The 12500-nt window shown below is 42.3% G+C and overlaps 1 protein-coding gene across 5 annotated transcripts in view; it reads right to left on the bottom strand.

Annotated features, from left to right (window-relative positions):
- Positions 1 to 12500, bottom strand: part of WWOX (WW domain containing oxidoreductase) — a 901165-nt gene that overhangs the window by 841231 nt on the left and 47434 nt on the right. For all 5 annotated transcript variants that reach the window (XR_012126881.1, XM_073226546.1, XM_073226547.1 and 2 more), the window contains exon 5: positions 9567 to 9673. Coding sequence is in view for 4 of the 5 variants with exons in the window: in XM_073226546.1 (XP_073082647.1) it covers positions 9567 to 9673 (107 nt within the window). In the remaining variant the exon portion in view is untranslated. The remainder of the gene's footprint in view (positions 1 to 9566; positions 9674 to 12500) is intronic.

Genomic DNA, 12500 nt, shown 5'->3' with positions numbered 1-12500 from the left:
TCGGCTCAATTCTGACACTATCTACCTGGAAATAGCATCAGATGCCACCAGTTAAGGTTTAGTACTACCAGACTGTCCCTCAGCCCCACTTTAGACAGCAGTCAGAAGCCCAGGTAACAGCCAAGTGGCTATAAATCAGAGATTCCCACAAACCCCTTCTCAGGTTTGATTAATTTGCTAGAGTGGCCCACAGAACTCGGAGGAACATTTAACTTACTAGATCGCCAGTTTATTATAAGAGGATATCACTCAGGAACAGGCAGACGGAACAGCTACACGAGGCGAGGCATGGGGAAAAGGGTGCAGAGGCCCCAGATGCCCTCCAGCAGCGCCAGCCCATGTGGCCGCCAGCCTCAGAGCTCTCCAAACCCTGAACTTTGGGTTTTTATAGAGGCTTCATTACACGGGCATGATTGATTAAATCACAGGCCACTGGTGACTGGACCCGATCTCCAGCCCCTCTCCCCTCCCCCAAGGTCTGGGAGTGGGACTGTAAGTTCTAACCCTCTAATCAAAGGGTGGACTCCCCTGGAAACTGCCCCCATCCTTAGGTGGGGGTCCAAAAGTACCTCATTAACATAACAAAAGCCACCTCTATTGCTCTCTTCACTTAGGAAATTTCAAGGGTTTTAGATGCTCTGTGCCAGAAATCAGGCAATGACCACATACATATTTCTCATTTTACCTCACAATATTGCAGTGTGTGTTATTTCACTTCATCCTTACCAGGACCCTGAGAGTCATTATTTAGTACCATTCTGAAGGTAAAAAAACTAAGGTTCAAAGATAATATCGCATCTGCCCAAGGATACCCAGGAGAGTGTGTTTGAACCAGGATCCAACCCCAGGTGGGAATGGCTCTGAAGCTGGGGCTCCCTCTACTCCACCGGGCTGCCTCTATAAATTAAAAATTGGTCTTTTTAAAATACACACTTAAAAGAAACCATAACCCATTCAGCATGTGTGCCCCATTCTAAGACTGGCTGCCTCCACTACAGCTATCTCTCTATACTTGTCCTTGCGTGGGAAGTTTTATTGTTTCTCCTCTCCATTTAATCTAACACCTGCTCTGTCTGAGAGTCTCTGTAAATGCCCCATAATAAATATGAAAAACAGTCTCAAGCACATTTTTTTTCCCTTCTTAAATAATGGAGCCTAAATGCCTAGTGGCCAGGAATAGGCCTTTCAGCCATTGGCTGAATACTATCTGAAGATAAAATTCGTCTCTTCAAACGATGTCAAAATTGCTTAATAAGAACTCAGGGGAGCCCGTATTAATGGAAGGATGCGCCTGCTTTGGATTTCACGTGACTGTGAGTGGTGGTTTGGAGCTCGCCACCTATGCCTGACTTTCACTCTTTAAAACTCTGGTTAATCACAGCCCTCGTTATATAAAGGTTACAATGGTTATAAAGTTGGAAAGATTCAGTTCAAGACTGTGAGCGGTGGCCAGGAAAAACAAAAAAACAAAAAAAAACAAGACACAGACACAGTGATCAAAGACCCATGAGTAACACTCAAGACTAAGTCAGTGCAAAATTTTCGGAATAGGAAATGAAATGGAAAACTTAGAGGATAAGTACCACACACACCACGCACAAGATTCAGGCATTCTGGAGGCAGAAAAGACTTAGAATATTTTAGCAACTGATTATGTCTATGAGAGGGATGAATAATTTATTATCTGATGAAGAATCTTTCCTGGGCCTGTGACAAGAAAGGTCAAACAGGCAACTTAAGTAGAACAGTAAAGACACCGTATACCACTTGAAATGGGGGTCTGGGGTAAAAACAGGGTCCCTCTGGTGAGGCGAGGTCCATCAGCTCCACCAGATTACAAAAAGGCCCCAGGAAGTTCTCTCTGCGAGGGCACCCCAGGTACTCCCAGACCATGAACAGAGAAATATTCTTATGTAAACATGCAAATCTCTATGAATACAAATTTTGGCTTAGTTCTTGAAATAGAGAGCCAGTCTTCTAATACAACACACACCAGGAATTTGGAGCAGGTAACAAGATGGTTTCAGAATCAGGCAAATATGGCTTCAAACCCTGGATACACGAACTCCCAACTATGGGAAAAAACCTTTTCCCCTCTTTAGCCCCCAGTGCCCCATCTGCAAAATGGGTTTAACACGTGAACATAAATACTTAATTGTTAAATGCTAGGCACTGTGCCTTGAAGACGCAAATATACATACCAAGCCCCAACTGCAGGAGCAGTAACAATATGACATTTTGCAAACAAAAATGTCCCGAGGGTGAACTCTGGAATTTATCTTTACCTGTATGTGTGTGTGCTTATTGATTTAAGCAAGTAGTTTATACAGTCCCTGCTGGTTCGCAGGCTTATTTATACCATACTTTATTTATTGAAAATCCAATACTATACATAAAAATTATTTTTAAAGCAAAGAAATGAGGAACAAATCTAGCAGCTGATTTAGGATGAAATTTTCCCAATAATCTATACCTATTAATAATATTAATAGTTTTTATGTTTTTTTTGTTTAACTAAAGATCATTAAAAACAATGGGATGAGCTCTACAACTTGTGATATGTTGGCTAGAATAGTAAACAGATCATCTTTTCCAAACCACATCACCAACTCAGACAGGCAGAAAGCCTGTAAATCACGCACCCCACCTGCTGAATGCCTCCCAACACGCCCACACACACCGCATAAAAGGAGTCACACCCCAAAGGCCTTCAATTTGTAAATGTAAAAAAGTATGATTAAGCTTTTATTATCAAAGGGGATTGGGAGAGACGGGATACATTTGAGGGAGCCTGAAAGTAGCTGAATTTCTCTTGTGGTTTGTAGAGGTGCAAGTAATTCATTCTTGGCATCCTAGCCCATTACTCTTAATATCACGTCATGGAACACAGGGTGCTGGTATATACTAAAAGCACCGCAAAGTATCAAACCCATGTGCCTAATACACTGGTTGGTACCAAGTACTCCATATCTGGAAATAATGTAAAAATCACTATTTCCAATGTTTATCAATGAGACTGCAATATGACATAATGCTGTCAGCTTGCCACCTGCCTTCTCTTCAACTGGATAAACAGACCTGGTATCCACTCTATTGAAAACTAGAATAATTACAGCACTTCAGTCTCTCCAACATCAAACTGTGTGGCTACAATCAACGGAGCACGGGCCATCTCCCTAACGCATGCATATTCCATTACCTCTGCCTAATAAATCTTTTCTTTTTACCCTCATCTCCCTGCTTTCTCAATAACCATTTTGATATAAACCATTGCTTGCTGTTCCCGATGACTGACCCCTTAATCATCTTTCCCAAATATATGCAAAGTGTATTTCTTTGTAAATACAAAAGAAAAGGCAAAATCTCGTAAATAATTAAGATGGCTTTTCAAATGACAGTTGAGTGCTAATATGAGCTCCACTGGAAAATACTAATCAACAAACTAAATACACATCTAATAAAATGTAGGAGTCGAGACATATGAAGACAGAAAAGGGATTCATTGCAGCTCTACTCGAGTCATGGCGATAAACACCCTCTCGATGCCTCCTCATCCAGCCACTTGGGGAGGTCAGGAAGAGCGAGCAGCATTTTGTACTTTCGTGTGCAAATGAGAAATTATTATTATTGTTATTAATAGCAGCAGGTGACATTTAATGAAGCATTCAATCTATCCCCAGCAATGTGATAGATACTACATATACACACAGGCAATGCATTTCACACTCACAGCCAGCTGTATCGCCTGGCACAGAGACTGTTACTTGGATTTTACCGTTGAAGAAAGAAGGTTAGAGAAGTTAAGGAACTTGCCCAAGGGCACAGGGAGTGTCTGTTTCTAACTGCTGGTTATAATGCAGCACATTTTATAGCAGTGGTTACCAATCTGAGACGGTTTGCTCCCCATCAGCTCAGGAGGCATCCTGAGGACCACCCAGCTGGCCTTCTCTGAACCTCTGGGGAATCCTGGTGAAATAACCCTGAGAAAATGTGAGCCGCTGAGCTGGACACCTACTGCATTCTCCTGGCCAGCAGCCCGCCATCCTAACCATGGTATCTCTAAGGAAGACTGGAGGCCTAGACCAAAGAAGACAAGCTAGAAAAGCTTGGGCTCAAAGTCTACCTTGGGTACCAAAGCTTCTCACCAAACTAAACATACATTGGGTCCTACCTCCCTTATGATGGGGGAATAGGTCCGAGACACATTCTGGGCATCGGGAGTGGACAGCACAGGAACACCAAGAGGCCACCAGCCCCTCCTCCCACACCAGGCCCCTTCTGCCCAGCTCACCGGGTAGGCTCAATGCCTCACAGATGCTGCAGCTTCAGAACATCCCCGGGCCCCCATTTCACTAAGGGCAGCCCCCACGGGCACTCCTACAGTACTTCCTGGTACACCCTTCACCTGATAAGGGCCTGGCACACAAGAGGCGGGCTGGCACTCGGCACGCTCTCAGCCCCACCTCTGTCCCAGCCGTGGCCCCATGCCACCCCTCCTGCACAGGGTCACTAGGCAGGTGGGTGGTACCAGCCCTTCTGTGCCAGCTCCATTCAGCTGCCTTCCTCCCAGGACCAGAAGCCCGAGATCCCAAGTTTTAAGAAACTAAAATTTACAAACTGTAATAAGGTGAGACGAAGAAGGAAAAGAGAGACCCCTTAGGCCTTTCAAGAGCCCCACACTGGGATGCTGCGGTCTTGTGGCTATTTATAAAATGCATATTGATATGTAGTCAGCTCTTGTTCTTTACATACAATGCCCCTAGGAGGTCCTCAGATCCCTGAAGGGAGAGAGGGACAGGCCACACCTCCACAAACAGAGCAACAGAGGTCCACTCCAACAAGTCTCACTGAGTACGGGGAAGTTTGGAGCCCAGCACCTCAGGGATTCAGGCACGCCTACCGGTGTCCCGGACTTGGAGCTCGCATAGAATCCCAACATACAGTCAGTGCTGCTAAATAAAGGAGAAACCACCCCCTCCTAAAAACAGGGAGGTAACCTTCCTCCTCAACTAGCCGTACGAGCACCCTGGAATACCCAGGAAAAAAATCAGGGGTTTGCTGTAGAGGTGGGACCCTAGTCTGCGGGCCACTTACGGAAGTGAATGAGGTAGACCATGTCCTCCTAAGATGAACCCTTAACCGCTTAGGCAGGAACCCCATTTCCAAATACTCTTTATTTACATGTGATTGGGGCCTGGTGGACCTCCCCCTGCCCCTCCTTTTTAAATTAGCCTAAATGGATCAGCCTTTTAAGAGGATGGTTTACTTCTACAGCATCCACGTTATCCAGTTTTAATTGTTTTCCATTCTTCTCTTACTTCTAACTTTGGAGCATCCAAAACATCTCAGCAGGAGGGCATTTTCCTATGAAATAATTATTATTAGAAGTAATTACATATAGGCTCTTAATATCCCACATGGAATATGTTTTCATTTAAGTTATATTTTACTAAATAGCTAGAACTCTCCAAAAGTGGTTTGAGAACTCTATAAATGATATTTTGAATGAAAAGGGATTGCTTAGACACTAAGGTAGATCAGAACTGCTTCCTCATAGAAATATGATTAATCCTGAAATTAATGGCTCAAACGGCATCTACCATTTCTGGAAGCCCAGCCTGATCGGTGCCGAATGCAGAAGGAAAGCCAGGCTGTGGCGGGAGCAGACAGACTCTGTGTTTGCAGGGTTTGGAGGCCAAAATGGACCAGCCCCGCCAGGAGCCTGCTCCACACCCACCCACTACATGACGTTGGGCAAGTCCCTTCACCCTTAGGAGCCCTCCATTGGTTTTCCTGCAAAACAGAGAAAACCAGGCTTTTGCATCTCCCATCATGTGCCTTGCTTAGGACACAACCCATGATGGGCACTCGTAAACAATGGTTTCAGATACCCAATGGTGGGTATGAGAACAATGTTCCGCTGGCTTAAAGGCAGAACATGAATGTTCAGACATGAATGTTCTGAAACAAGGCAATTCTAGAATGTGCAGTGAAGGCAAGAAGAGAAAGACCAGGCAGGAAAGAACGAGCTGAGAAAGAAGGCACGAACTCCATCTCCAGAGAATGCCCGCAGAGCCTTGGCACCTGCAAGCCAGCACCAAGCCAAATGGCCCAAAGACTTGAGGGAGCTTCTGCTGCAACAAAAACCTCTGGATCATGTAGGGAATCTCCTGCGGGGTGCCAGTATGTCGCTGTACCCTCCCAGCTCCATTACCGAAAGAATGCATCCAGATAAAGTATGCACACGCTCAAGCTGGCTAGCAGCTGGAAAAACTGTAGTTGATCAAACTGATCTTGAGAAATACAAGAAGATGGTGTTTAATGATGTGCTAGGTAAAAGCTCTGTGCAGAGAGGTGAGGTTAAGGAAGGGCCTGAAGGAAACCAGACCAGCACATACCGAGGGAAGGCAAGTGAGGGGAGGGTGCAGGGACCCCAGCTCAACACAGATCACCGAGGCAGGTTCCCACACACTCAGCACTAATAGTGCAAAGATGTGAAATGGTAATGATGGCTCTTGGTGCTAAATCTGAGCTTCCATAATCATAATCTAAAGGGGATGAGGAACATGGTACAATGGGATTCACAGAGAACAAGTGAACAGATAAAAGATGATAAAAGGGATGAATTTCTCTAGTCTACCACCAATAAAATCTGATTTAAACATTTGAAAAGCCATGTGAGTATTAGTTTTATTTTCGTTTCCACTGCCTTCTCTCATGTCCCTGACGGCGAGTATTTTTGGATAATTCTTTCTCTGGGAGCACAGTTTGCTCGTCGACTTCAAGTTACTATATGTAGAAGGAAATTATACAATGATGAATTCTGCCATCTGAGATGGACTCACAAGGACCCAATTATGGCTTAAAATGCAAGAAAGAGTAACTAAATGGGGGGGAAGTGCCCTTAAGATCTCCCTATTCGACCTTCTTTGTCAGAGATGAGGCAACTGAGATGCCAACAGATTAAGAGACTTGCTAAGATCCCAATGTTAATCAGGGCACATCCAGGAATCTCTGTTCCAGGCATCAAACAACAGTTATAGTGGGATAAACACAGCTGAGTCTATTCTCATATTTAAGGAAAAAAGAAGATAATTTAAATGCATACATAATGGCACTTCAGCATTATCTTCCAAGACTGGTTTAAACATTAGTATCAGTGCACAGTATGGTGACTATAGTGTCACTGGGGCCACTGGGATCTGATTTTTCTAGTTAAGTATAGCACCAAATGGGCACAATTTTTACAAATTAGACACACTTGGCTGCCAGACAGACAGCAGGTACTCGTCCACCCCGATAGCACGGGCAGAGATCAGTTCCACGCCACTAGGTGACGACTGGGAAACTGCTATCAAAATTTTACACATTCATGTCCTTTGAAGCAACAAATGCACTGCCAGGACTCTGCCCTACGGGTGTGCTCACAAAGGTCTATGTCAAGAACGTTCATGGCAGCATATTTGAGACCCAATTTTGGATGAAAATGCAAGACACTGAACTTTAAGAGAGCCTTGCTTATAAAAGCAAAACAATGCACACAGAAAGGGAGACTGGTGAGGTCAACTATAGCATGAGCACGTGCTGGAACATTATACAGCAGTTAAAAACAGGACGGTAGATCTACACAGACTGGTAAGATCTGCTGTGGTGTTAAGTGAAAAAAGTCAAGTACATAACAGTATGAGTATGTGTGCTAATATATACAATCTTTTCCTGGAAGAATACACAAGAAATGGCCAATAATATTCACCTTCCAAGAGAAGGACTGGGAGGGCCTTTCACTATTTACGTTGTACCTTCCCATTCTGGATGACGATTCAAACCACATGCATATATTAGCATTTGTTCTCCTTACACATCTCTAAAGATTACTGCTACACCACCTGATAGAGGTATTACTTTTTTAACTTTTTTAGAGTTAGAATGATGCTAAAGTAATCAGGAAAAACCAGTCTCTGTTCTTTATTTTTAATTTAACTCAAAATAACGAATCCAGAGAACTCAAGACAAGGGCTTATTTGAAATATAGTGGATTTGAAATATTTCATTTGATATATATGAGAAAGCAAAAACAAATCTTCTTTTTCTTGACTTCTAAAACTTCTCAGTCCAGAACATCAGATGTTCTCCTAAACAAACCATGGTCTATTTCTCCAGATGTCAAGAAATCCTCCATGGTGTTCAGAAAACAAAGACAGTCTTGGTAAGGATTATCCAACCACCTTCACACTCCGCTCCCAGCAATGGGACTGTCTTCTCCTCCTGTACCTCCCAGGGCCATGGCAAGGGACCAGTCTGATGACCCTTCTCCCATCCTCTGCCTGGTCATCCTTGAGATCTCAGCTCAGTTACTTCTTTCTCAGGGACTCCAAATGCCCCAACTCCCTAATCAGCATTTTGGAGTACTACAGACTTCACAGTACCACGTACCATCATTTCTAATTTACATTGATATTTACGTTTCTTTGGTTAAATCTGACTTCCACTCTCGGCTGACACCTCTAATGGCAGTTTTTCCTTGACAATAGATCCTGGTACCTATGACAGTGGCATATTTCATAAAGATGTGGATGAATGAAACAGTCTATACTTCATGCTGAAGCCACACGATCATGTTAAAAAATCGATCAGCCTGTGTCACTCTCTGGCTCAACCCTCTAATGTATTTCATCACTGACTCTGAAACCCTGCATGACACACCCTCGGAGCATCTCTGCGACCTCCACCCCTTCCATTCAGCTCCAGCCACACTAGCCTCCCGCCTCCAGACACATGCCTACCTCTGTGCCTTTGCATATGCTCTTCCCACTGCTTTGAAAGTATCTCCCCAACATTGGCCCAGCTTATGGCTTTACTTTGTTCAGGCTGAGGATCACATGTTACAGCTTTAGAAGGGGTCTTTGCTGAAAAACCAACCTAAAAGGGTCCACACTGCCGCCCTTCCTCTGTCATTCTGCTTTATTGCCCTTTATCGCACTTACAAAAGCCTGGCATTATGTTAAATATTAAACTTAATTAGCTCTTAGGGTCTTCTCTCCCACCTAGAAGGTAAGCCCATGAGGGCAGGGATTTTGTTTTGTTGGGTATTGCCATATCCTTAGACCCAAGAGCGCTGCAGGCCTTCAATAAACATTTGTGCACAGACATAACAACACCGAAATATACACAGAGAGAGAAAAGCAAAAGGGAAAAACCAGAGACAGGGTTAAAGCCTACTCCTTTCTCATCTTAAAAACCATAAGCGTAACAAACTCTTAGTTGCACACATGGCACTAACCACATTTTTATTCTTCTTAATAAATGAGCTAAATGAGTAAACATTCTCCAGTCTCTGACTAATAAAGCAGATGACACTGACAATAAACTATAAACAAACATGTATATAACGATGGCCTTGCTTGCCCGTTCATTCACCAAGTAAACAAAGTGACTATGACTTGAAAAATAAAGAAAACATTATTCCAAGAGCAATAAACTTTATGTGCTGTACTCAAATTTCCATGTGTTTTTCTAGTATGTGTATTTGATGATTAAAAAAGAAAAACAGGCAAGTGCTTGCTCACCCACTCTCCCAAAATGAGTGACACGGCTTCATCAGCTTTTGTCATATTCCTACAGGCCAGGATCACGTGTGCGCCATGGAGGGCAAACGACTTGGCAGTTTCAAACCCTATATTTAAAGGAAAGTCAACATTAGAAAACACAAACACAAAACATTAAGTCATGCTGAATGGCCTTCATTGAACACCACAGACATTACCCTAGTGGTTCTCAACCACAGGTGATTTCACCCACTAGAAGATAGTTACAATGTCTACAGACAATTTCAGTGGCCACAGCTAGGGGTTGGGTGTTACTGGCATCAAGTGGATAAAGGCCAAGGATGCTACAAAATACCATACAAAGCACAGGACACATCCCACAGCAAAGAACCATCTGGGCCAAAAGGTCAAGCGTTGAGTTTGAGCAAACCATAGGATTTGTATAGTGATCTCAGAGGCGAAGGCCACACTGGAGAAGAACTCGTGGCAGAGTCAGCCGTTTGACCACTGCTTAATAACAATCAGGTCCTCTGCTACACATAACAAATAAGGATAAAGACTTAGACATGGTCTGGGAAAGTCAAAAGGCCAAGAGAGGTGAGCAGGCATTTAGTGTTTCTGTACCCAGTGAAAATATCCTTCAAAAATAAAGATGAACAAAATTTTTAAACAAACAAAAAGCTGACAATATATATCACCATCAGATCTACACCTCAGAAAATACAAAAGGATGTCCTTCAACCAAGAAGAAAATGAACCTAGATAGAAATCTGGACATGCAGAATAACAAAGAGTAACATAAAGGGTAAATATATGGAAAAATTTTAAATGATAATAGTAATTTTAGAATTATATATATATATGATAATAGTGAGTTTTAGTATATATAGCAAGAATTACTATATGAATAAAAACATATAACCTAGGAGGTGAGTACATGGGATTAAAGTATTCTAAGACCCTTGTATTATACAAGAAGGGTTAAAGTAATAATTTATATGAGATTTTACTAAGTCAAAAATGCAGGTTGTAATCGCTATGATCACCACTGTGAGAATAGTAAAATAAAACAAATTTAACAAACTAATAGGGGAAGTAGAATAAAAAAAGACAACAAAGGGGAAAAAAAGGAATATAAAACAAGTTAGATAAACAGTATAGCAAGCCAATAATAAGGTAGTATATTTAACACCAAATATATCTGTGATTACATTAAATATAAATGGATGAAAAACTGCACTCAAAAGACAAAGATCATTAGGCAAGGTACAACACATACATACAGTAAGCTCCTTACAAAAGTATATATGTTATGCTTTGCATTCTTAAACACAAGGATAAAGTTAAAAGAATTAGTAAAATATATACCATGTAAACATGAACCAAAAATAAGTACTATAAGAGGAAAGGCTAAATATTTCATAACAGTGATTTCCAATCCTCCAGGAATATGTGACAATTCTAAGTTTATGTGTGTGTGTGCGTGTGTGTGTGCGTGTGTGTGTGTGTATATATACACACATATACATATATGTCAAATTTGACAGAATTTGGAGAAATTCATAATCAGAGTGGAAAATTTTAACATATCAGTAACATAAAATACACAAATAGGAAGTATATGGAAGATCTGAATAATATAATTAATAAACTGGAAATAATTGAATATGCTAAAAACTGAACACAGCAGCAGAATGTACATTCAAGTACTTAGAGACTATTTACCAAAATTGACCATATACAGGGCCAAAAGCAAGTCTCAATAAATTTCAAAAGATTAAAATTGGAAAGTATGTTCTTTGACCACAATGGAATAAATCAGAAATCAGTAACAAGATCCTAGGAAATCCCCCATCTAGAAACTAAGCAATACATTTTTAACTAATGCAGAGAAAATAAATGTTCCTATGGCCAAAATTCTCACCTGGCCCTGGTTGGCTGGCTCACTACATACACATGTGTGGGCAATACATTGTTATTGACTCTATGTACAGAGCTCTGCCCAGTGTTCTGGGTGGCACGACCGCAGAAGAGCAGAGACTGGAGTGGTGGCAGCACCGAGGACAGAGACTGAGACGGCTGCAGGGGCAGAAGGTCCAGAGGCAGAGACCAGTTTGCTGCATGCAGACTTGCTCTGAGTGGATGGGATCCTAGTGATAAACCTTCCACCATGGGAATAAAGTTGGGTATTGTCGTGCCAGTGGGTTTCAGCCCTAGGCAAGTTCACTATAGATTCAATGTGACCAAAGAAATGATAAGCAGAATGTTCTTGGGGTGAAAGGGTTATACCCAACTTTATTTCCATGGTGGCAGGTCAATCACTAAAATCTCATTCACTCAGAGTGAGTCTGCATGCAGCAAGCCAGTTTCTGCCTCTGGGACCCTCTGCACACACAGCCGTCCTCTGAGCCTCTCTGTCTGCACAGCCATTCTCTGGGCCTCTGTCCTTGGCACAGCCACCACTCCAGCCTCTGCCCTCCTGCAGCCAGGCCACTATGTCACCCAGAGCAAGACTAGACTGGGCAAGACTCTTTATATAGTCAGTAACCATGTACTGCCCACACGTGTGTAGAGAGCTAGCCAACCAGGGCCAGGTGAGAATCCTGGCCACAGGAACCTTGATTTTATCCACAGGTATAAATCCTTTCAACCCAAGAATGTTCCATTGTCATTTTTCAGTCTCATGGAATCCACAGTGAACTTGTCCGGAGCCGAAACCCCCTGGCAAGACAACTAAATAAAAACTTGTGACCCAAAAATTACAATGAATATTAGAAAATATTTTAATCTGAATGATTATAAAAGTTCTACATACCAAAACTTACGGAACATGGCTAAAGCCATAGATAAAAGACAACCTATAGCCTTAAACATGTATATTAGAACAGAAGATGAGCTAAGGATCCATTTAGCTAGAAAATTTTAAAAGCAGCTAATTAAACCTAAAGAAACCAT

The sequence above is a fragment of the Manis javanica genome, chromosome 17, assembly GCF_040802235.1.
Source record: "Manis javanica isolate MJ-LG chromosome 17, MJ_LKY, whole genome shotgun sequence".
Classification (NCBI taxonomy): domain Eukaryota; kingdom Metazoa; phylum Chordata; class Mammalia; order Pholidota; family Manidae; genus Manis; species Manis javanica.
Note: the sequence above shows the minus strand (reverse complement) of the source record. Positions and strands in the feature narration are given on the sequence as shown.